General features: G+C 44.6%; 1 protein-coding gene and 1 long non-coding RNA gene across 5 annotated transcripts in view; one reads left to right on the top strand and one right to left on the bottom strand.

The window, feature by feature from the left end:
- The window catches only part of TMEM108 (transmembrane protein 108), a 273,314-nt gene that overhangs the window by 27,317 nt on the left and 219,784 nt on the right, over positions 1 to 26,213 (bottom strand). The window contains exon 1 of one of the 4 annotated variants that reach the window (XM_034760937.1): positions 1,096 to 1,539. The exons of the other annotated variants lie outside the window; for them this stretch is intronic. Within the exon in view, the coding sequence (XP_034616828.1) occupies positions 1,096 to 1,108 (13 nt within the window). The 5' untranslated portion in view covers positions 1,109 to 1,539. Of the gene's footprint in view, positions 1 to 1,095; positions 1,540 to 26,213 lie in introns of those variants that run through there. 4 annotated transcript variants of the gene reach the window in all.
- On the top strand, positions 1,917 to 3,882 carry LOC117872465. Its single transcript, XR_004644488.1, has 2 exons — positions 1,917 to 2,663; positions 3,394 to 3,882. It is a non-coding gene; the product is annotated as an uncharacterized LOC117872465 (long non-coding RNA).

Raw genomic sequence — 26,213 nt, 5'->3', positions numbered from 1 at the left:
CTTGAAAAAAACTGTTCAAAACAATTGAAATAAACACATTTTTGTAGTGAAAACCTTCTGCATTATCCTGTTCTTTTGTCATGTGCATCTCAGCTAGCAACAACAACAAAAGTAGAAAAAGTGACTTTGAAAATATGGAAACTGTAGAACCCTGCCAGATTCTAGTACCAAAAAATTACATGAACAAAAGTATGTTTTATTGTTTACATGCTGCATGAATGCTTCAGATAAATGATAGGATTTCCATGTAAACCATGTAGAGTTATATTTGTACAAGCAAAGGATTAAGCAATTTCAGTTACGATGAGCGATGGCGGAATTGACCAAAAAAAAAAAAAAAAAGTAGGCTACTTCCACGAGCTTTTTTTCTTCACACCATCTTACATCAGGTCTGAGAATGCCATGCAATGGTTCTCAAATGCTACATTACAAGCTATTTTCTATTTTTTCTTCAAGGTATTGGTCGGAGGAGAAGGGAAATGCAGTTCATATGTTATGGATTACACTACAAATTCAACCCCTACTTTTGTATTCGAGGTCTGATTAAAATCTATGATGTAGAAAGTGAAACACCAGGAATAACAAAGGGGTGCAATTAATCTAACAGCAATAACATAAAATAACCTGAACAGAAGTTTTGGAAATCACATACAGAAACAAAGAGCAATCAGAAGACACTGACATAGTATGAGAATATAAGAGTCTGCTATAGAGTTTGCACAAAGCTACTATGCCCAGCCCTTTAACAATTTAAATTATTATAGGAGCAACCATCACTGCTGGTAAGGGTCATTTCCATCAAAGGCTTCAAATGAGTCTGTCCATAAGCAAAAATTAATTTTAGATTTTCAATTGATATAACAACAGGTATTACAAATAAAATAATGTCTTCTCATTCATTTTCATGCTGCACACAAAGGCAGATAGATTCTATGGTAATAGGTGCTTTAAAAATGCTGTTGGTGCCCATTCATTTAAATACATGCAGACTTCTGACCCTTGTGAAAATGATCATTGACAATCTAATACCACAATAATTACTGAAGAGAAAAATAAAAGATGACTTTTATCTGATTGTATTAAGGAATCACTTACCTGAAAATATCATTTGGACTTGTCAGCAGACATCCTCACCTGCTCACATCATGCAGACTTGGAAGTTTCATATTTCAACATAAAAAATAAAAGATGCTACCATCGCCTAATGAATGAGGTAGTTCCACTGTGGAGAGTTTGCTGCTAATGTTGGAATTCCTTTGGAGGAATGAAGACAGACACAGACTAGGGAGGCGTGTCTTCCAGAGATGTAAAATAAAGGGCTTGTGCTCCTTTATGAAATACCATTGCAAATGCAAAGAAAGCTTATTAGTTATTGAGCCATTTACTTTCTCAGCAAGCAGACTGACTGGCTGGCTGTTATTCCAGCTTGCTTTTCCATCAAGTCCAGATACAGTTTGTCTGGCACAGTTCTATTCAAATGCTACAGAGGATCACTGGCTGTTCTAGTTTGCTGGGAACAAAACAGCAACAAGCTCCACGGCTGCACGTCTTTGTGAGACTGCACAATGCTCTGTTTCAAGGCAGAATGCCCCTGCTCTGATATACCATTTAGCACGCAGCTGGGTTTTACAAACCTAGCTCCTGATTCCATACCTGTAAGAATAGTTATACCTTCATTTGATTATTTATAGGACTATTAAAATTCTTGTTAGAGAAAGGTATGTAAAATGAAATACTGACCCTATTCTCTTTCTTTCTTTGGAGTCAAAACACCTCCTAGATTTTATTATTCTCTTTGGTGATAACTTTATAATTTATATTTTATCAGTTTGATTTTTTTTAAATTCTGAAAACATAGATCAACCTCCTGATTCTTAATGCCAACTTGGTAATATTCTTTTTTGTGTGTGTGTTACGCGAGCAGTAAGGATGGGTGAATGGAAGAATACATTGGCCCCAAGCAGCGCAAATATTGGCCTAGTTCAATAAGCTAAGTGTTCCCCAAAAGGAATAGGGAAAATAATTGGCTTTCAGACACATGAGCACCAAGATGGGTCTCAGTGTTAGAGGAGGACTGCAACCTGACATGAGAGAATCCCAGCCAGTCTATGTCTGGATATAGAGTCTCAGTCATTCCTCACTTATTGTGGGTGCTGGAATAGCCCAAGCAATTTGCTACCCTCAGTCTCCTTAGAAAATTCATTTTTGCTGTTTTGGGAGAGGAGTGGGGAGAAGAGGAGGTGGTGGGAGGTGAGGACCAGGTTTGGAACAGTAAGCACCAAGTCCAAGTGGTGTCTGTTCAGGGAGTAAACGGAAGCTAGCCACGTCTGCAGGGGCCTGAGGCATAGCTTTGTGTGCCAGACCATGTAGGTGCACGCGGCTATGTGTCCCAGTAGCTTTAGGCAAACCTGGGCTGTCATGATTGGTTGGACAATGACCTTGGATATCACGTCCGACGTGATCCAGAACTGGGCCTCCGGAAGGAAGGCTCTGGCTTTGGTCGAGTTGAGCAGTGCCCCAATCAACTCAATTCTCTGAACTGGAATAAGGGTCAACTTTTGCTCGTTTATCAATAGTCCCAGCACTCAGAAGGTGGCTTGGACCAGGTTGATGCTGTTCTTTACTTGAGCCTCTGAATGACCCTTAATCAGCCAGTCATTGAGGTACAAGTATGCCTGAACACCTTGCTGTCTGAGGAAGGCAGCTACCACTGCCATGCATTTTGTGAAAACCCGGGGGGCTGCGGACAGGCCGACGGGAGGAGTGGATAATTGGTAATGATCTGTGGCCACTGAAGATAAAAATGTGAAAGTAAGCATCCGTCAAGGGTGGGTGGCATACTAGTTCCCTGGAGCCAGGGAGGGAATGATGGAGGCCAGGGAGACCATGCGGAACCTCAGTTTCTTGAGATATCTGTTGAGATGACTCAGGTCCAGTATGGGGGAAAGGTCCCCTTTGGCCTTTGTGCTTAGGAAATAACGGGAGTAAAACCCCTTCCCTCTCAAGTTTTGAGGTAACTTCTCCTTGGCCCCCATCTGTAGGAGTGTCTGCACGTCCTGGGAAAGTAGTTGCTCATGAGAAGGGTCCCTGAAGAGGGACAGGTATGGGGTGTGGTAAGGAGAGGTAGATGAAAATTGCAGTGTATAACCAATCGCCACTGTATTTAACACCCAGGAGTCCAATGTTATGTGGAACCACGCCAGGCTGAAGTGGGACAGTTGATCCAAAAATAAAGGGGAGGCAGGATCTGTAGTGGGAACTGGTACAGCACCCTGGGGCGCACCTTCAAAAGCCTGCTTGGTCCTACTGGAGTACCTGTGTGACCCTAGCTGGGAGGTTGAGGTGAATGGACGTGGTTGACAGCACTTGTAACCTCTCCCTTTTCTCTTATAGGAGTACTGTCTCAGTGGCGGAGCCAAGAAGCATGGCGGCTGTTGAGGCCTGACGTGCTTCCTTGAAGTGAATGGAGGAAGAGGCCCAGGGACCTGAGGGTAGCCCTTGAGTCCTTCAGGCCATGTAGTCTCGCGTTCGTCTGCTCTGAAAATAGTGACGGGCCTTCAAAAGGGAGATCCTGGATAGACTGCTGAATCTCCTGATCGAGTCCCGATGACTGCAGCCAAGAGCATCATCTCATGGTGACTACAGAGGTCATTGTCCTGGCCGCCATGTCTGCTGCGTCCAGTGCCTCCTGGAGAGAGGCTCTGGCAACATTCTTTCCTTGTTCTAAGATGGCTGAAAATTCCTGCCATAAGTCTTGAGACATGGAGTCCTTAAATTTGGACAGAGTCCCACAAATTGTAGTCGTATCTCCAGAGTAAGGCTTGCTGGTTTGAGATACATAGTTGTAGACTACCTGTCAAATAAACTTTCCTCCCAAACAGATCAAGTTTCTTTGCATCCTTCTGTTTGGGGATAGCACTCAACTGGCTCTGGCTCTCCCATTTGTTAGCCACCAGTATGGATGAGGGACCCAGGAGGGGGTGAGAGTACAGATACTCATACCCACTGACTGGCACATAATATTTCTTCTCTGTGCTCTTTGAAGTGGGGAATGGGGGGGAAGAAAAGATGGGGTCTTCCACAGGACTCTGAACAGACTTATTACCGCCTCACTAATGGGTAAGGCTAATTTAGATGGAACTGCTGCAACCAGAATGTCAATGAGGCTGTGAGAGGATTCCTGAACGCCTCAAGCCCCAGGTTAGCTGCTATTCGCTTTAAAAGCCCTTGATGAGCCCTAAAGTCATCTTGGGGAAGCAAGCTGCTTTGCTCCAAGTCGGCCTCATCCGGGGAAGAGGCCTGTACTGGAGGAGGGGCCACCATCTTCAGCTTCTTCTTCAGCCTCAATAACCTCCAAAGGGGCCACATTTTGTAAATCAGTACTGGATTGGTACTGGAGTCAGGGTCTGGTGCCAATCATGGAGGAACAGGAGCCTGCCTCTCAGAAGCAACCAAGTATGAATGGTGGGAGGGTAGACGTAGTATCGAGGGAATCTCCCAAGCGTTTCAGTATGGCCACTGCATAGACCACTATCCTCCTGCCACGTACCAGTGGGGAAACCCGCACCAAGGTCCTTCGGCATGTAGGATGGGTACTGGCGGCCCTAAAGTTTAACTTATAGGGTTCTGCATCAGACTAAGATGAAGAATCCTCCCTAGGCAACCACAGGGGAGCGGTACCTCTCACTGCCTCCAATCAGTGCCAAGGGTCCAGTGACCAGTGTCAGGCTGGGGACAACCTCGCAGAGGATAGAAAAGTTGGCTTGCCTCTAAAAAGCAGTCAGTGGCCCAGTGCCAGGAAGGAGCTCAGAGCACCGTGCTCTCTCCTGCTCAAGGACGACAAAGCCGGCGGCTGACCTAATGGGGTCGGCAGGACCGGGAGTGACAACAAGTCTCTGGCTGCTGTTTGCAGGGTTGAAGGCACTGCAATTCCACTGGTGCCGCGATGACTTCCTGCTGTCGGTGGAAGGTCCCGCATTAGACTCTATGGAGTAGATGGTGCTGCCATGGGACCAGGGGTGGAAGAGTGCCCAATGCGGTCGCACTCCACTGCCTTCCCCTTGCTTGCCTTTCTTTGGCACTGGCAAGCGCCCTCTATTGGAATGCTACTTTTTGTGCTTCTTCCTCAGCCTGCCTGGTGGAGACCAGTGCTGGAGGAGCACTTTGCACCAAGTTCCGAGGCTGGTCTAAGAGCAGCTTCTTTTAGGATAGCCTTAAGTCTGATTGCGCTGTCCTTCTTTGTGCAAAGTCCCGACAAATTTGGCAGAGGTCTTTCATGTGAGATTCTCCCAGACAACTGGAGTGTGGGTCATTTACAAGCATAGACTTGCCACAGGAGGCACAAGGTTTGAGGGGAGGGTGCTAACTATCTACATTAAAAGTGCAGCCTGCCATGTTTTAAGGTCATGCCAGGAATACCAACAGGGATGCACTGAAACAAAAATAACTCTGGGAGGACATTCATCTTCAGCGAGGCTACCCTACCTAGCCGAGAAATTTCATATTTGTTCCATTCCCCCAAGTATTTTATTATTTTATTTTAAAGATTGCTTTACCCATTTAAATGTATATAGCTGACAACAGTTTATTTTGACCCTTTTGGGAATATTAATTCCTAAAATTTCACGTTTATTTTGAAGCCTGATACCTGCCCAAATTCCAAATCAACTGTTCCATAATTTTTAGCACGTTTTGCTGCCCTTTAACAAGGGTTGGTTTCTCATATTTATTTGAAATGGCTCCATTGTCAAAGCAAACAGAGGATAAGGGGAAGGCTTGTCTTGTACCCCTAGACAAATTAAAAGGAGGTGATTGATGATCATTAACCAAAGCAGACAATCAAAGATGAGTAAGGCTACGTTTTAGTCATGGGTATTTTTAGTAAAAGTCATGGAGAGGTCACAGGCAGTGTAGAGGTCTTGGCCGAGGTTCGGCCCTCAGTGGGGCTGTGGGGTATCCCACCGCCTCGCTCTGGTCCGCCGTCAAGTCCTGGTGCGACGGTAGTGTGGGACAGCAAACACACGGTTAGGGGCTCAGGTCCTTAAGCAGGGGCTGAGCCAATAGTTCAGGAAAAGCCCCAGGCCCTCAATCAGGGCAGGCAGCAACCACGCAGTCTGGGGCTCAGGCCCTTAAGCAGGGGCTGAGCCAAATGTTCATGAACCCAGGCCCTTAAGCAGGGCTGAGTCAATGAGTTTGTAGCAGCCCAGGCCCTAGGTCAGGGCGGGGCAGCAATCAAATAGTCAGGAACCCAGGCCCTTAAGCAGTGGCTGAGTCAATGAGCAAGAGGTCCCAGCCTCTCTAGGCCAGGGAAAGGGGGAGTCTGCCATCCAAGGAGTGGGTGGCAGGGGGGACGCAGGCCCTCCCACTCCACTGCATCCCAGCCCGGGGCCCTAGCAGCAGCGGAAACTCGCAGCTGTCAGTGGGTATCCTGGCCGCAACACATTGACATAGGTTCTGGCAGTGCTGCAGCCAGACTGGGGTCGGCTGCCCCGGGGCTACTTCCGCACTCCCCCTCATAGGGTACCTGGACCGTACTAGTGTCCTCGGTGATCTCCACCAGCATCGGTTCCTCCAGGTAGGTAGCGAAAGGTAGGGTCGGCTACTCCTCGGGATAGCTGGAAAGGGGCAGGCTCGGCCAGTCCTCCTCAGGGTACCGGGCGAGGGGTAGGCTCAGCTGGCCTGGTGAGTCCTCAGGCCGGTCGCGGCCTGCTGCTGTCTCCCAAGCAAGAGCTCGGCCACAGACGTCTGCTCTCTCCGGCAGCTTGTTCTCCACTGAGCTCTGCAGGCGGGCTTTTATACTTCTGGGTCAGCACCGTGACCTCTGAGGGGTGGGCGCCGGACCCAGTAGCTCTGCCCACGTTGGTGTTAGGAGAGGTTCGGCCCTCAGCAGGGCTGTGGGGTATCCCACCGCCTCGCTACAGGCAGTAAACAAAAATTCATGGCCCGTGGCCTGTCCATGACTTCTACTATATACCCCTCATTAAAACTTGGACTGGGGGGCGGCGAATGCTCTGGGGGGGCGGAGGTGAGGTCTGGGGGCACCACTAGTGCTGAAGGGAGGCTGGCCCAGGACCCCTGCTGGTGCGGGGGTGGGTGTATGGGTGGTGGCGCGTGGCCTGGGACCCATGCTGGGTGGGGGAGACAGCAGCGCCTGACCTGGGACCCCTGCTCGTGCTGGGAGGGAGCAGGCAGCAGCATGCAGACCAGGACCCCTGCTGGTGCGGGGGGCAGGGGAGGGAAGGGTTGGCGAGGCTGGCTAGGGGAGGGGAAACCAGGGTGGCTCTGCGCACTGCTCCCGCCACAGGCGCTGGCTCTGCAGCTCCCATTGGCGGGGAACTTCAGCCAATGGGAGCTGTGGGGTGGGGGGGAGTGGGGAGCGCGGTGCCTGCAGGCACAGGCAGCAAGCGGAGCCCCCTGGTCCCTCCACCTAGGAGCTGCAGGGACATGCCGGTGGGAGCCGGGTAGCCCTCCCCCCTCCCCCGAGGTAAGTGCTGCTCCGCATCCCAACCCTCTGCCCTAACCCTGAGCCCTCTTTCACACACCCAAACGACTGCTGTTGCTGGCCCAGGCAGCCCCTGATCCAGCACCAGCCAATGCAGAAGTCAAGGAGGTCCGTGACTTTCCGTGACCTCCGTGACAGACATGCAGCCTTAAAGATGAGTATACAGGGCCAATATGCCCATAGAAAATTGGTTTCCAAAAGCCAACTTTACCAAAATCTGTCTGAGGTGCTCCCACTGTGGCCAGGTGAAGACTTTCTCAGCATTCAGAGAAAGAACACAGGAAGAATTGCTAGAATTAACATTATAGATCAAATTCAGAGTTCTGATACCAGAGAGATGTCTGCCAGCAATGAACCCAGATGGGTCAGGGTGAACATACTTGGGCAAGATGGCAGTCTGTTTGCTAGCACCTTGGCATCAATTTTAGCATCCACATAAAAGAAATAGGTCTGTCTGGTGCACAATCTTTTACTTCTTCAGAAATTACCACAATTTTTGCCTCTCCATGAATCTGGAATCTGGTTCCCCTGCAATATACCATTACACAATTCAGTTAAAAAAAGGACCAACACTTGCTTTAGAGCTCTGTAATACTCCTCAGAAAACCCATCGGGACCTGGAGCTTTATTGGATTTTAAATTCTTAATTACAACTTCAGCAGTTTGCCTATCAAGAGCTGCCACATCATCCTCTGAGAGCCAAGGTAGTTTCACACTTCTCAAATATTTGTAAGTTCAGGATTTAGATATTCTGAAGCATACAAAGGATTGAAAGTTAGCTAATGTTTCAGAAATCTGTTTGTTGATACACAGAATGAAATACAAAGATTTAGTAACTGGCCTCTAATAATTAAGACCTATCAATACAATCTGAATCCAAATATCACTATTTACCAATTCCTAGAACTCAGTACTTGTATAAAACCTTGTTGCACATATCTTGGTCATATTGCAACAACAATACTAAACGGCAGCATGCCACTAAAACACAAACCTGATCTGGAGGATTTGCTGCATCAGTATGTAGTAACTTACTACAGATTTCTTACCTGTGTGGTGTGCAGTGGGTGGAAATCATATGGTCCTATGTTATAGAGATACGGATTGGAGTCTTTTGGTATTTTAGACACTATTTATTTAAAAAATTGCTACCGGGGCAAGGATGCTTTTAATATCAGTATCCAAAAAGAAACAGAACAAGCAAAACTATTTCAAGAACATTTGTGAAAGAAATCTGAATTTGCAAGATGTTTCTTGGTCTGAATGCTTCCACTTCACACATGGCTTGCCCATCCCTAATTTTGTAATCCATGTCCCTCCCTCTCCAGCCCTTACTTGGCAGCGCTCTTGTTGGCAGGATGCTGTTGCCAAGGGAGACAGAATGGATGTGCAGCTGGCTTTTCTTTCATCTGCACTTAGTGCTGCAGATACTATTGATGTGACTGTACAACCTTTGGCTACTAAGACCTACTGTCAATGTCATATGACTTTATGAAGAGCTTTGACAATTGCATAACTAGCCATACGGCATGTTGGAAAGCTAAAATGGGACCTTGTCAAAGAAGGGATTTACTTGGTGTCACAAATGCTGACTCAGTCAAGGGTATCAATTTCATTTACAGCAATAAGAGAGGGACAAAAGGATTTAAAACTATTTTAAGGAGTCTCCTCCAAAATAAAAGCCAGACACAGTTCCTACACATATTTGGATGAGATAACTATCAACCAGAGAAAGGAAATGTTTAGGGTGTTACATTAAGGGAATACATAAAGGAGCAATGGATGAAACTAGGAAAAGGTAAAAATTAGACTATTTCTAATGATGAGATCTATCAGACTGTGAAATAGTCTCTAGGCGGAAGCAGTGGAAATCTCATTTCTTGAGACATTTTAAAACCAGACTCTACAAAGCATCAGAAAACATGCTATAGAGAGAACAATATTTAATTGGCATGAGGTGAAAACTAGATGACATAAGAAGTCTTTTTCAGATCTAACTTCCACAGGATGTACTTGCTCAGAATTCCCATTGATATTCCTGGGAATTTGGGCTCAACGAGAATTGTAAAATCAAGCACAATGATATTAATTCTTGGCTAGTTTGCACAGCATGAGAGCCATATCTTGCATAGTTAATTTACCTTGACTTATGTCATAGAAAAAGTGGTTCCTTTATGGACTGTTACTTCAGTCTCAATGTGGTGTGTGTCTCTCTTTTTTACAACCAGCAATGATTATTTTATTTGCCTGTAATATTTCTCCCTCCAGCTTTGTTTGAAAGCCATGAACTAAACATGACAGGAACAAATCTCCAGGGAGATTACTGCTTTCATTAGATTTATAAAAATGGGTTTGCACATAAGGAGAGGACTCTACCTGAGGGGGTCCTGAAGTGGAGGTTAGGGAAGAGGCGTTCTAGCAAGAAATTCCTCAAAGAGGAAGCAAGTAGAAGTATTGGAACTTGAATGCTATCTAACTTCATTACTTCTGAGCCCCCCTATGACCTTGGCATTTATCTTCATGTAGTGTGACATCATGGGGAGGATGGAGCTCTCTCATGGGAAGGTTCTGGAGAAATATCCTCTCTCTACAACGATGCTTCCAAACACGGTCTGAAAGATGTGGTGCCAGCCCAAGACAGCATGTTTAAGGCCGGCATTTTGTTACCCACTAATCCTTCCGCTAGTAAGATTGGTGTCATTTTTTCCATATCATTTCTGGAAAGTCAGTGCTTATATACTACAGCAGCAGGTGCTATAGAAACATCAGTTCCTTAGTTAGAAGTGATACTAGGATTACAGACACACTGACTGAGCTTCTACAGGCCTTTCATGTGTCTCAGTGATTTCATCCCTTTCACAGGCAGTAATTTGGGAATTCACTACACTAGAATTCAAAGCCCAGCTTAGTCAGAGAATCTAATACTGCAGCTGGAGTTAGAGAGGAACTGGACAGTTTCATGACCAGTAATAACATTTGTAGGAGATCAAATCTCATGCTTCACAACATCAGCTGATCACTGCAGAGATAAAGAAAGTTTTTCACCCCATTTTTCACCGCACAAGTGGCTAGGTATAGATATATGAATTTTTGCCTTCCTTTGAAGTCACATATTGAACTACAAGGAATGATGGTCTGATCTGGTATGGTAAATCCTATGTTCTTATAAGAGAGATCACAGCTAGACCTCAGCTGGACACAACACACAATTTCTGTTAATGAGGGAAGGACCTGGCACCTTGTACTTAATTCAATATTGATATGATTCATTGCTTGATTAATTCAATTCAGTAGTCAATAACATGGAAGACAGTGTACTGGTTCTTCGTATAACTGCCTGATCCAGTGATACAGTTTATCATATTGGTAATTTATGTCTCCATTTGAGTGTGAATGGCATTACATACTGACTGCAACGTATTGAATTTCATATGGGGGCGTTAGTTTTATGTGCACATTTTTTCTAATTTAATAAACAGTGTCTGGGTGGTGTTTCTGAATGTTATTTTGAATATTCTCAGGCCTCAGTTTCCCCCTCACACTGTGGAAGCACCTGGTGCATACAGGATACCACTTACACCCACTGACAGCTATGGAAATAGTTTCCCCAAAGCAGAACTGATTAAAAATAGTTCCAAGGAAAAGTTTTGTAAGTTGTTTCCTACCTAGTTTGTGGCATCTAGGTAGACACGTGTAGCTACAAAGAACAGATACACCTCTACCCCGATATAACATGACCCGATATAACACGAATTCAGATATAACCCGGTAAAGCAGTGCTCTGGGGGGGCAGGGCTGCGCACTCCGGCAGATCAAAGCAAGTTCGATATAACGCGGTTTCACCTATAACGCGGTAAGATTTTTTGGCTCCCGAGGACAGCGTTATATCGAGGTAGAAGTGTACATGCATAGATGCAGCAAAGCACTTAAACACAATGCATAACTTTAAGCCTGAAAGTAGTCCTTTTGACTGCCTGTTTCAATGGACTGCTTGTGTGCATAAAGTTACACATCTCGAATCATACAAACAGAGTGCTGGAAGGGACATTGGCAGGACCAAGGAAATCTAGACTACCCCAGACAGGTTTCTTAAAACCCTTCACAGCCTCCCTTGGAAGCCTGCTCCAGAATTTAACTACTCTTATAGTTAGAAAGTTTTTCCTAATATCTAACCTACATTTCCCTTGCTACAGATTAAGCCCATTTCTTCTTGTCCTATCTCCAGGGGGCATGGAGAACAATTAATTGATCACCGTCCTCTATATAACAGCCTTTAACATGTATGAAAACTGTTACCAGGTCCCCCCCTTAATCTTCTTTTCTCAAGACTAAACATGCCCAGTTGGTTTTTTTTAACCTTTCATCATAGGTCAGGTTTCTTGTTGCTCTCCTCTGGCCTCTCTTTAATTTATCCACATCCTTCCTGAAGTCTGGCACCCAGAAATGGACACAGTATTTCCGTTGAGGCCTCATCAGTGCCAAGCACAGTGAGACAGTTACCTCCCGTGTCTTACATACAACATTCCTGTTAATATACCCCAGAATAACTAGCCTTTTTTGCAACTCCATCACTTTGCTGACTCATTCCGTTTGTGATCCACTGTAACCCCCAGATCCTCTTCAGCAGTACCATCACCTAGCCAGTTATTTCCCATTATGTAGTTGTGCATTTGATTTTTCCTTCCTAAGTGTAGTACTACGCCCTTGTCTTTATTGAATTTCTTGTTGATTTCAGCTTGGTGTCATCCACAAATTTAAGAGCAATCTACACTCTCCTGTCTATTATCCCAGTCATTAATGAAACTATTGAATAGCACCGAACCCAGGACTGACCCCTGCAGGATCCTACTAGATACGCTCTCCCAGTTTCACAGTGAACCACTGATATCTTCTCTTTAGTACAGTCTTTCAATCAGTTGTGCACCCACCTTATAGTAATTTAATTTAAATCACATTTCCCTAGTTTGCTTATGAGAATGTCAGGAGGCCTTACTAAAAAAAGCCTTAATAATATCAAGTGCTTTGTTGGGTTGGAGTCAGACTGTCATATTAGCCTTGGCAAAGGTTAACATCTCAAAGTCATCCCCTTGGGGGCCTTCCCTTACCTCATTCTGTGGGCGGGCACAACCCTGTGGTCTGGTTCTAGGGTGCAGCACTCCAGCTGTGTCATTTAAGAAGTCTGCCCCCTTGCAGAGGATGTAAAGCATTCCCAACAAAAGCAAATTACTTCCCCAGCCCCCTTCCTAGAGCAAGGGAGAGGGAAGCAGTCACGCAGTCCCAGTTCTCACTCTTCAGTGAGAGTAAAGATAAGGGATTAATCCTAGGGGATTTCAACAAAGAGACCCAGCCCCGCCCATCTTTCTCCGCAGAGGGCTCACGCAGGAGTGCTTGCAAGCCATAGGTCAGTTGGTGCCATAGGGCCTCCCCAGTCTGAGAGCCCTGCCTCTGCTTGCTTCTGAGTGCTACCCTTACTGCATGGAGTTCCTCCCACTGAAAGCCCACCTCCAGGCCTGACAAGCTTTCCTGGAGCCACGGATTGGGGCTGATGGAACCCTAGGAATACCTTAACACTTGCATTCCTTACTCTTGGTAAAATACCCGTGTTGCCTGAATAGAAGAGCTAAACCGTTCCCTTATATATGCAGGAGACAGAAATCACTTCACCCATCTCTGGAACGCAGTCACTTCTGCAGTTTCTTGAAAGGTGTTAGACTGTCAGCTCTAAAAACCCTCTGTTTATTCAGTCTGATTCCATCCCCATCAAATCTTGTTGGGACATTGGCTGAGTGCTGCTTCAAAGGGAAATGTACCACCTTGCTCCACCACAACTATTTCCTGAGGCAGTCTGGGGTTTCCCCTTAAAATACAGATCCTCGAAGGTTTTAGGCTCATGACTTCCATTGAAATCAACCGAAATTAGGCGCCTAAATATCTTTGAGGATCTGGGCCAAATGTCAAGGTGTCTGCGCTACACACGTTTACCCTTTAATTCCTAGCCCTATGCTCTGATTGCTGTATTGCTGCATGCTACTGATTTGTCCATTGAAATCATTAAAATGTCAGCTAAGTACCTGCACCATCAGCTGCAGTTAGCTTAACTGGCTGTCCCAGTGGAGCGTAGCAGAAAGGAGATAACTCTACCAGCGGCCCCCTCAACACGTGCTCAAGCACTGGCTCACAAAGAGTAATTCAGATCCCCTTCCCTGACCCACAAACAGGACTTTGTAAACTCCTGTGATTTTTTTAAAAATATGATGTAAGTGCAAAAATACAAGTGTGCATTTAGGAAGATTGTTTCATGGATGAAACAGTTACTAAAAATGTCTGTGTTGCTCTTATACTAGCTTTCCTTGCTTTAGATTTTATTGTGTTCAAAGAATAACCTTAAAACTACAGCACAGGGGAGCTAATGACAAAGTATAAACTCTGTGTTGAAGCATTTTGAACCCATTACAATTAACATCACTCTGTGTTCTCATTGGACAGACAGTGTTTGCATTTTAGAAGATCTGTATGGCAATCAAATGTTACATTCCCTCAAATGTAATAGTAATGCTGACATAAGTATCTTGTTGCCACACTTTCACTTATCACATTTTCTCCTCTCTCTCTCTTTTTTTAAGCATCTTCAGCTGTCATTGTACCATAACAGTGAAATTATTCACACTGTAAGTGCAATACAGAAAGCCAATTCTGTTTAGAGACAGAACACTAGGCATGACACATCACTGCAACAGCTGCAGGAGAACATTAGTCTTTGCATTAACATTGACTACAGTGGCAAAGTGAATATATTAGCAACAGCCACTTCCTTACCCCTATTAAAGGTCAAGCTATAGAAAGGGGGGGAGGATATAAATGAGCACTATGCAGCAAACATAACTTTAAGATAAAGTGGCCTGTTTTAACCCAAATCAATATGAGTGGTTGGAAAGGGGTGGGCTAGGATGGAATAAAATAAAGAAAAACTTGCTCAGGAGACCAATTCTGATCCCAGTGAAACCAATGCCAAAAAAACCAACCCCTTTCCAGACAAATTCTGGCCTCATTAACACTGGCATAAATACATAACTCCACTGAAGTCAATATGTAAGTACCTTCATGGGGAGAGACTACTAGGTACTAAAGGGCTCTTCAATCTAGTTGAGAAAGGCATAACAATGGCTAGAAGCTGATGCCAGGCAGATTCAAATTACAAATAAGGCACAATTTTTAACCGCTGGCACAAATTACCAAGGGAATTGGTGGAGTCTCCATCTCTTGATGTCTTTAAATCATGACTGGATGCTCTTCTGCAAGTTTAGTCAGGCATAAATTATTGGGCTCAATACCGGGGTAACTGGGTGAAATTTAATGGCCTGCAGGGTGACCAGATAGCAACTGTAAAAAATTGGGACAGGGGGTGGGGGGGGCAATAGGTGCCTATATAAGTAAAAGCCCCCAAAATCAGGACTGTCCCTATAAAATCGGGACATCTGGTCACCCTAATGGCCTGTGATACACAGGAGGTCACTATGACTCAGGGATCTCTTCGTGCCATGTGGCAGAGGATACAGGGGTGCATGAGTTACAGGATTCCCTTGGGTCTGGTATCTACATATTAGTTTGCCAAAGAGTGTCATGAAAGGTCTATACCAAAAGCCTGTGTCACACTGGTCATCATAATTGCGAGATGTATGTATGGATAACGTGTGAAGAATTATGTATATATACCCTGAAAAACATGTTTTTAAGGTCTCTGCGTTGGGGCCGGTCACCAGAACTTGTTAAACAAGTTTCTTTCAGGCAAAAGATGTTTATCTGTCTGTCTACGTATAAACTGAGTGCACCATGGGCATCCATTTACAGTCTGAGGAAAATGCTAATCAAGTGAGTGCAAAGTGTCCAGGAGAGACCCTAGACAGGAAAACACAAGCAGTGGGGGTTATTCTGTTTACAAGTGCAGACAAGGGATGTATAACTGGGGATACAGAGGATCACGATGAATCCTTCACTTAGGAAGTAAGCTGACCGTGGATTTGCTTCATGAAAAAAGGCTCACAGCCAGCCAGGCTGTTCAACGCTGGGAGAACAACTTTGGGTAAGATAAACTTCATAGACAGGAGGGAATCTTGTTAGATAAATCTAGGCTCTAGAGTACATGTGTTATTATTTAATTTTATATGTAACTCTTTGTCTCAAGTGATAGCAAATAGAACTACTGAACTCTGTTCTTTGTTGAGTGGGGAGGGATAGCTCAGTGGTTTGAGCATTGGCCTGCTAAACACAGGGTTGTGAGTTCAATCCTTGAGGGGGCCACTTAGGGATCTGGGGCAAAATCAGTACTTGGTCCTGCTAGTGAAGGCAGGGGGTTGGACTCAATGACCTTTCAAGGTCCCTTCCAGTTCTAGGAGATAGGATATCTCTATTAATTTAATCTATTTATTTTATTACACTTATACCTCCTTTTTTTATAAACAAATTGAAGTGCTGAATGTTATACTGTAGAACACAGCTCTGCTTAACTGAGAAGCTCCGGTGTATTGTTCCTTTGGGAGCAGAGGATCTGTGAATTCTGTGCGGGTCCAGTGGATCAAGGGCTGGGCACTCCAGGAGACGCTTGTAGGAGTCAGGGGTTGGAGTGTACCTATTGCTAATTTGTAGAGGGACTGCAGGTCCTGCATAGGCTGGGGGGAGGGGTGTTTGTGCTGCTTTTAGCTGGTGGAGGTAGGGAGCTGACTACTGGCAGGCACAGACAAGGCTTCCTCACACAAAGACAAGTGGTAGCGAGGTGCCTCAAAACCCCGGGTACCCTCAGGAAGTGTCAATCATCCCTTCTGGCCTCAAACTCTATGGCCCAGATCCACAAAGGGACTCAGGCGTCTAAATCTCAAGTCTAGGTGCTTAAGTCCCAGTTTTGGCTCCTCTGCGATCCACAAAACTTTTGCCAAACCTGGTAGTCACCTAAACTCAATCAGCACCTAAGCTTTCAGGGTAGAAGTTCCCTAGGTCTATGTTTTTGCCTCTGAGCATGTGCATAGCTGCCTCCTTTTAGGTGTCCAGATGCCTATCTCCCAGCTAAGTCCTAGAGCAATTCACGAACCAGGGAAAGATAGGCATTCAGCTGCCTAAGTTGGGTGCAGGGCCCAATCTGGTAGGCACGCTCAGAGGCTGCCTACCAGATTGGGTCCCATTCAAAATCTGCCTGGCGGAAGAGGTATGGGTGGTGGTGCCCACCTTATAACTTTTAGCCCAGTAGTTAGAGCACTTGCCTGAGATGCGGGAGACCCAGGTTCAACTGGATGCATAAACAGAAGACTAAAGTAGTAGAGAGGTTATTTTTCCTCTGTTCCCACTGCTGGAATACCATGTCCAGTTTTGGTGTCCACAATTCAAGAAGGATGTTGATAAATTGGAGAGGGAGAAGAGCCACGAGAATGATAAAAGGATTAGAAAACCTGCCTTACAGTGACAGACTCAAGGAGCTCAATCTATTTATTTTATCAAAGAGAAGGTTAAGTCTATACCTCTGTAAGTACCTATTTGGAAAACAAATATTTATTAATGGGCTCTTCAGTCTCGCAGACAAAGCTATAACACAATCCATTGGCTGGAAGTTGAAGCCAGACAAATTCAGACTGGAAATAAGGTGTGAATTTTTATCTGCATGGGTAAACAACCATTGGAACAATTTCCCAAGGGTTGTGGTGGTTTCTCCATCACTGGCACTTTTTAACCCAAGCTTGGATGTTTTTCTGAAAGATCTGCTCTAGGCATTATGTGGGGGAAGTTCTATGGCCAGTGTTACACAGGAGGTCAAACTAGATGATCACAGTGGTCCCTTCTGGCCTTGGAATCTATGAATCCACCGCCCCCTCCTCTGTCAGAGGGACAGAAGGATTTAAATAGCAGTCTTCCACCTCTGAGAACAGTACTCTCACTGCCAAGGAATGGGATATTCTGATGTGGGGTTCCCTTAATCTCACATGCTGAAGCTGTTCTATGGTGGATAAGCAATGAAAGAGTGATTGGAGCGGGGGGACTGGACCCAGAGTCTCCCACCTCTGAGGTGGGTGCCCTAACCACTGACCTACAGAGTCCTGCTCCCTCATTTTCTCTCTCTCTCTGGCCCAACAGCTGTTCCATGGTGGGTAAATACTTAATCATTGGGACAGAATAAGAGAGAGAGAAAGACTTTGTAGCCTGGTGTTTAGGGCACCACCTAGGAGGTGGGAGTCCCGGGTCCAGTTCCCCTGCTCCAATCACTCTTTTATTATTTATCCACACTGGAATAGCTTCAACAGGACAGATGGAGAGAGTTCCACATCAGAATATCCCATAGCTCACTGGTTAGAGCACTCCACTGAGAGGTGGGAGACCCCTGTTAAAATCCTCTCTTTCCCTCAGGCAGGGGGTGTGTTACAAATTGGGAATGTTCCTAATGTTTTTTCTGAGTACTGTGTGGGTGCCTCAGTTTCCCCTGTGCATTTCTCGAGTGTCTAGGGGTGTGTGATTGTCGCAGAGCCCTAGGGAGCCAGTGTGATGCTGTCTGCACAGAGAATGGCTGACACCTTGTCTCCTGGCAACTGATGGCCTGAGCCCCTTCTCTGCAAAGATGCCAACTGAAGGTGTTGGAGAAGAAAGAGATTAGGTGACCTCCTGGCCCGGGAAGGAGACAAAGGGAGAGGAGGGGCTGGAGAGTTTTCAGTTTGGAGCTGGCTGGGAAAATGAAAGGGAGCCCAGACAGGGCTCTGGCCTCCCTGCCCCTCCCCCCCCCAAGATGGACCTGACTAAGGGGTTCCTGTTGTCTGTACCTGCAAGACCTGTCTTGGACTGTGTTCCTGTCGTCTAAATAAACCTTCTGTTTTACGGGCTGGCTGAGAGTCATGGTGAATTGCAGGAAGCTGGGGGTGCAGGGCCTTGTCTCCCCCAAACTCCATGACAGGGGGAATTAATTGAGGCTGGGTCCCCCACATCCCAGGTGAGTGCTCTAATCATGAGGCTAAAAGTTATCACCTCCTCCTCCTCTGGCCATTTTGTGTGGAGAAGTGGCTTAGGCATCAAAGCAGCCTGACTCCAGGCAGCTGATTCCTATTCATGCATTGCTAAGCAGAGACAAGCACTTTCCTGCAACCCAGACTTAGGAGCCTGACCCTGGGAAAGGGGTGGGGCTTAGCACACATCCCTGTCACGGGCATCTCCCAAGGTGTGAGAGATGTAGCTTATGTGGCTCTGCACCTAGTCTACTGGCTTTTGTGGATCCATTCTATGGTGCCTCTCTATCCCATGCGTTGTATAGGAAGCCCAGACATCTAAATCAGCTTTGTGGATCACGGTGTTATTCCTCTGATCTTTTCAGATGCCTAAAAATGAGGCGCTGTGACACTTAGTGTTGCAATGCCTAGGTCCCTTCCTGAATCCCACCCTATGAATCTATCAGTGTTGTAACTAAGGTCAAAATCTGGCCCACTGTTTTCAACAGGATCTGAATGTGGCCCTAAATATTTTAACTTCTTAAATAAAGGTTTTGGGACCCTGATTCAGTCAGTTACTTAAGCAAGTGAAGATTCTCATTCACGTCAATGGAACTACACACGTGTTTAAAGCTGTACATGTGATTAATACCTTCCCGAAGGGGGTGTGGTGAGTGGAAAGGGAACAGTGTAACTACTCCCTTATAGACAAACTACCAGTGGTGTCTGGTGTTATATGTAGCACATTCCTCATGCAGATATGTCTCTCTCCTATTCTGCCTCTGGTGTTTTGGTTTATTTACTGTATATTTATTCAAAGTTTCCCTGCTAGGAGCTGTTCCTGCGCATTCGCTCACTGTCAATTACATTGCCAGAAGCACAGCAGCACCTACTGCGACATTTCTATCGCATTACAACTATTTCCTTAAGGTGACCTTGGGTCTGAGATATTTGTCAGCTGGGAAATAAAACATAAAGAGAAAAAAATGAAACAGGAACACTAGGTAGTGATTTGTCCCCAACTAGACGCTGCAGTTGAACATGAAAGTTACTGATGAACACTGTATACTTACTTACACCATAAACCATCCCTTGCTAGAGGCCCCATGTGAAATTATGCCTCTATAAATTAATGCTTTCAATGAATACCGTTTTATTGTACAGCCAGAAGTGGAGACTCATCATTAAGGGCCTTTGCACAATTCAGTTCCATACGCTGATAATTATGAAAAAATACATTTGGCAAGACAGAAGTGTCTCATTTCATTGGCAGTAGCCCAGGACCCTTTTCCAGAGGCTCCAACTGCATAGGTTATTAGTTTCCTTGAGTCAAATTCAGCCTTGGTGTAAGCAGGCAATTGAAGGTCTCTGTTTTCACCACGGCTCAGTTTTGGCCACTTGGGTTTTTCAGAGTGTATCTTGAAAAATCATCTGCTGAGCATGCATGTGTCAAAGACAGTAACTGATTTGCCAAGCTATGTGGCATGCACCATGTAGTGGAAAACAAGATCCAGCCTCATTCTTTTAATTTAGAGCAGATTAGCTAACCTCATTTGTTTCTCAACAACTTATCCCTGTAATATCTTTTTATGTGTGAAATCTTTTAATCATATTACAAAATATATATGGCAGAGTTTACTAGTTGTGTGAAAGCTATAGTTAATATTTCCTATAGTTAAAGTGGTGGCTAAGATTATGACTTCCATAATAACCCTGTATTTTCAACAGACTCACAACGGTCATGATAATGGTGTGAGCTGAAACTTGCAATGGTTGCACTCAGTCCAGATGTGATATGTCAGGAGGATTTGGGGGTGGAGAAGGAGGAATGTAAGGAAAATTCATTCAGCCATTTCGGAGTCAGAGAAAGTGTTTAAGATCTTTTTGTGCACAAAAACTCAAAAACAGTTGAACAACAACATTCTAGATGTGATATCTCTGCCAAGTGCGGTTAAATAACCTGATCCAACTAAAAACATTTCTATGAATTATTTTTAAAATTTAAATGTTGACGGATGTATGTATGAAATTAAACATTACCCTGCAGTCCAAACACATGACCTTCTGCTAGTGCATGAGAATCTGGAAGTTAAACTTTCATTAATGGAAAACCAGATGCTTCACTGCCTTACCGCTCCTTTAGATAGTTCTAAACAAAGCCATGGATGCAGTCACCAGGGAGAATTCCCCTGATGTAAGGGAATTCTCCAGATAAGGTAGAGGTATCTTAACAGCTCAGTGCCACATTGAGTCAGACCACCTGATACCGGGTGTGTGCCAGAGATGTGGCTGGGGGAGGGGGCTGCGCTCCAGCAGTTCTTGGTTGCTGAAACAGCCCCTTGGGACAATAAGCAGCCAAGTGTAAGATAAAGCAGCTCTGATAGGGAAATCAATGACTTCTCACCAGTGAGAGATGTGCCCAGATGGGCACAACCGTTTGGCCGCTCTGAACAGGCACTACACTGCACCATTCCTTGTTGCTAGAGAGCTAGGGGATAGCCAGAACTGCTTTTTTGCTGTTTGACATGTTTATGTAAAACCTCTAACTTGTGCTCCAGGATAAAGGCTTGGAGAGAAAAAGGTTTCACCGTAAGACTATGGATTGTGTGTCTGGTGCACTCAAGTGTGGCAGACTCAGCATAGATTTGTCTGGGCTGCTCCCAGTGGCACAGCAGCTACACCAATTGTGCAATACGCTACCCCCGCTTCCACGCATGACCAGTTATGGGGATGAGAGAGGGAATAATCCTGCTCCATTCGGCGTGCTAATGTCTGTGGGTCATTTTGGAAGAATCCTATAGAATTTCCTAGGGATGAAACCAATAGGGATCTATCGACATTATTCTTTAAAACCTGTGGAATTTAATAACGACTCATATCCTTGCTATAACATTTTTAAATTGCCCAATGGAATTCTATAGAGGAATATAATTATTAAATACTAGAAGGTGGCTTGAAAAACTCATAGAAAAATTACCATTTACTTTTAAATTCTGTTGGACAAAACAGAAAGGGAAGTGTAGAGAGGAAGCAGAGTCTGTATCCTCCTGTAGCACGTAGCATTACAAACAGGTAGGAGGCTCCGATTCATAGACTCAGATTCCAAAGCCAGAAGAGACCACTGTGATCCCCTAGTCTGATCTCCTGTATAGCACCGGCCATAGAACTGCCTCCAGATATTTCCTAGAGCAGATCTTTTAGAAGAACCTCCAATCTTGATTTTAAAATTGTGAATGATGGAGACTCCATCCTGACCCTAGGTAAGTTGTTCCAATGCTTTTTTACTCTGACTGTTGAACATTTATGCCTTATTTCCAGTCTGAATTTGTCTAGCTTCAACTTGCAGCCATTAGATTGTGTTATACCTTCTTCGCTAGACTGAAGAGCCCATTATTAAATATTTGATATCCAAGTAGGTACTTATAGACTGTAATAGGTCACCCCTTATCTCTCTCTCTGTTAAAATAAGTAGATTAAGTTGCTTGAATCTATCACTATAAAACAGGTTTTCTAATCCTTTAATCATTCTCATAGCTCTTCTCCCTCTCCAATTTATCAACATCCTTCTTGAATTGTGGGCACCAGAACTGGACACAGTATTCCAGCAGTGGGCACATGTCTCTGCTCCTACTGGAGATTCTCCTGTTCATGCATCCAAGGACTGCATTAGCCCTTTTGGCCACAATGTTGCACTGGCATCTCATTTGTCCCTCCATCCCCAAGGGGTGGTCGAGTGAGCAGCCCCAGTGTAGTCTTTTTTGGTTTTAGTTGCTGGTCTAGGTAACCCACTCTACCACTTTACCACCAGTCCTTTAAAACAATGAATCAAATCCTCAGCAGGCGTAAGTCCCTTTGTGCAATTGAAATTAATGGAGCAGTGCAAATTCTGACCAGCTGAGGAGCTGGCTCAAGTATTTGGAAAGTTGCAAAGCCAAGAGCTCCAGAACATCTGTACAACACATTTAAAGCCAGAATTGAAGAGCAATAATTTTAATGGTGGAAAATCGTGAGTGCAATAACTGGCATAATTCATTAACAGGAGCATGTCAACGTGTGCTCTTCCTACCTCCCCCCCCCCACTCCTAACAAAGCGCTGTTGAGTGAACAACCTTACAGAAACACACTGATTACCATGAATGACGGGGGCTGGGTAGGAAATGCTGGATAATGTTTTTGTGTTTGGGGGGGGGGAATAACCAATCATAATCTGCATTTTAAAAAAAATGCCTCACCCACTCATTTGTAGGAATGGATATAATCAATCCTGACTTTCAGAAGAGAGGAGTTATTAATGGCACTTATGCCAACCAGTTCTTCGAGTTTAACCTTGGCATCTGCCTCAGGGCTTAGCATTTATGTCCCTTCCAATGATGTGTGTGAGATTATTCTGAAGATGTTTCTTGCCCAAAGAAGAAATCTTCACATCAATTTATTTTTAAAAAGCCCACTACAATTAAAGCTTTGGGGAACTTGGTTGGGCCTTTTGGTGGTGGTGATTGTTTTTGTTTCTTCTTACATTTCATTTCCATTCATTCATTTTTCATTACATAAATTAGAAGAATTTTGCGGAAGAATGCGGTGCATGACTTAGCTAGATCCAGATTCACCTCCCATTAGAGTCAATAGGAGTTTTAGTTTGTCAGAACTTAACAATGCTAGTGACACTGGTTGGAATAAGAGATAATTTTCTATGGACTGGAACAAAACATGCTGAGAATAGATAAGTAATCTGAAATATCCATGATATATAAGTATTCTCCAGTCTCATAAATCCTGGAGAAGAATGAGCTAGATAATTGCTTCTGCACTCACTATTTTATTAGCTCTAAGATAATCTGCATGATAGATTCTTTGCTAGATTCTATTGCAGACCTCTGGGCAAAATTCTCTAATATGGGTGGCATCATACGTACATATAGAAAAATACCATAAACAAAATACCTGGATTATTGAGCTCATGAAGGCTAAATACCTTTATGCCTGTCCATGCCAAGTAAAGCCAAAAATTATAACCATGCTTCATCCTAAACAACCCACACAGAGTGACCGAGGGTCAATTCAAGCACAGTTATATAACATCTGAATAATGTAAAGCACCTGATTGAAACGCACAGAAGGTAAAATAATTCAGAACAGGTTGGCTAAAAATCTAGGCTGACGTATTCTGACCTTTATTCACCCTGGAATGAAAAACAAGAGAGAAAAAGCACACTGACTGAGGGCCAAACTGCTGCATTTAGCCACTGGCACAGAAAGCAGCATCACATTGCCTTGGGGAGGGATTGCACCTTAGGGGGGCTTCTTGTAATGAGTCTAGCATTTTCTCTTTATCTGTTATTCATTTTAAGTTTTTATGGTCCAGTATATGACAATCTGATGTCAATCAGCAACTGGACAATTTTGGATTCTGAAGATCTGACATGAACACCAGGACTTTTAACATATCCTTTTTTCTTGATCTTTTATTTGCAGTTACTACATGATGAATCTTGGACCAAACAACTGATTTCCAGATGAAGGAGCGTAATGCTAAAGATTGCCATGCTAATATCCCCAGGGCATCTGGAGTTTTATGCAAGTCCCCAGCTTGACTGAAACCACAATATCCATTAAATCAGGAGTGTTACATACCCAATCACAGTCCAGATCCAGTCCCACCTGACATATTCAGATTATGAAGAATCTAAGCTTTTGGTTGTTGTTGTTTTTGGTTTAAAAATAAATTTCTGGCTCTCAACTAACCTCACTAGGGTGTTAACTCTAAAGGACACTATCATGTAAACATTATTTAATTGCTGATTACTGTGGCAAACAGAATGGGGAAGTTAGTGAGAGTGAAGCCCACGCGTAGTGGGAATTGCTGTAAGGAAGGAAGTGAAGAGAGAAGGGCATAGGAGGGACATAAAGACTGGGAAGAGGGAGAGAAACAGAGAAAGGAGGATGGGAAAGGAAGAATAAAAGGCAAAAGTAGCAGGGTGAGTATATTTTCTCACTGAGTGATGCTGAACGCAACAAAAAAGTACTAAATAAATGATGATAACATTTATTTACTATCCAAGGGCCACATTCTGCTTCTGATCCTTGTGCAAACCTGCCATTGACACTGTTGAGATATCTGCTGTGAAAATAGACTGTATTCCTAAGTTTATACTCCAACCTACAGACCACAATGAAAAATGGAATTTGGCTTCCTCCACAGAATGAAATTGACACGCTCTGTTCTCTGCCTCTGTTTAATATGTCGGGGAAAAAACAAATATCCTAATAAATATGTACAAAACATGCCAAGACAAATCCTGCTCTCACCATGGAGTTTTGATCTGGTTGCATTGGTATATTTCAAAGCAGAACTTGGCCTTGGACTTTAAATGTATAACTCTGAAAATACTGAATTGATTTTCTTCAGATGTGAATTGTTTACTGCATTACCAGGGACTAGAAAACGAGCTGTGTTCAAATATCCTAGCGTCAGCCCTTTTTGAGCTACGTAAGCACAAACATTGCAGTCAGAACACGTAAGCAAAGTGGATTTATTTTCAGGCCCACATAATTTAAAAACAGCCAAACTAATTTTGCTGAGACCAGGGGTGACCAACCTGTGGCTCCAGAGCCACATGCAGCTTTTCTGAAGTTAACATGCGGCTCCTTGTATAGGCACCGACTCCGGGGATGGAGCTACAGGCGCCAACTTTCCAATGGGCCAGGGGGTGCTCACTGCTCAACCACTGGCTCTGCCCCCACTACACCCCTTCCCGCCCCCTCCCCTGAAACTGCCATGCCCTCTCTCCTCTCCCTCCCCCTCAGAGCCTCCTGCACACCACGAAACAGCTGGTCAGGAGGTGCGGGGAGGGAGGGGGAGATGCTGATCAGCGGGGCTGTCGGTGGGCGGAAGACACTGGGAGCAGGGGAGGGAGCTGATGGGGGACTGGTGACGTATTACAGTGGCTCTTTGGCAATGTACATTGGTAAATTCTGGCTTCTTCTCAGGCTCAGGTTGGCCACCCCGGCTGAGACTTTCCAAAATATTCATCTTTAGGCTGAGGCCAAGCATGGAAACTACACATCCCAAATGTAACTTGTTTGAGGAAATTATGAGCAACCAAAAAGTGCGGGTGAGACTGGAAACTGTAACTCAACCTTAACTGTAGACAACCATTTTTATTTTCCCAGGTCAAGTCCGCAGTTCCCAAGTCTGGGTCATGGAAATAACTTTAGCAGATCCTGCATGCCCCTGATTGGAACTGTGGTTTTCTTCTTTCCTATATCAGCCGTGTTGACTCTTATCTTTAGAAAATCAGGGGACACCTTGGCAGTTTTTATCTACTTGGCACAGCATTCTACCAAGCTGACTGTAGGGAATGTCTGTAAGATCTCAGCCAGATCATCCCAGCCTACTGCCAGATGTTGCAGCTCTTATCTTTCATACTCAGTCTCACAGGCCAGACCACAATCAAAATTGTGCTAGCAAATTACTGGGCTGCTGTTATAGAATTTGTCCATTGGTTCTTTTTATTTTTATTGAACATTTTTACTGCAGTGGTATCTACAGGCCTCAAATAGGTCAGGGACCCATTGCGCTAGGCACAAACATATAGGCCCTGATTCTGCTGTCCATTCCCAGTCAGTAAAGAGCATAAGCACGTGCTTAACTCTCAGCACATGTTTTAATCCAATTACTTCAATAGGAATTAAGCAAGTGCTTAAAAACTTTGCTGAATTGGAGCCATAGTCCCTGCTCCAGAAGCTTACAGTTGAAGGCC

The sequence above is a fragment of the Trachemys scripta genome, chromosome 2 (assembly GCF_013100865.1).
Source record: "Trachemys scripta elegans isolate TJP31775 chromosome 2, CAS_Tse_1.0, whole genome shotgun sequence".
Classification (NCBI taxonomy): Eukaryota; Metazoa; Chordata; order Testudines; family Emydidae; genus Trachemys; species Trachemys scripta.
Note: the sequence above shows the minus strand (reverse complement) of the source record. Positions and strands in the feature narration are given on the sequence as shown.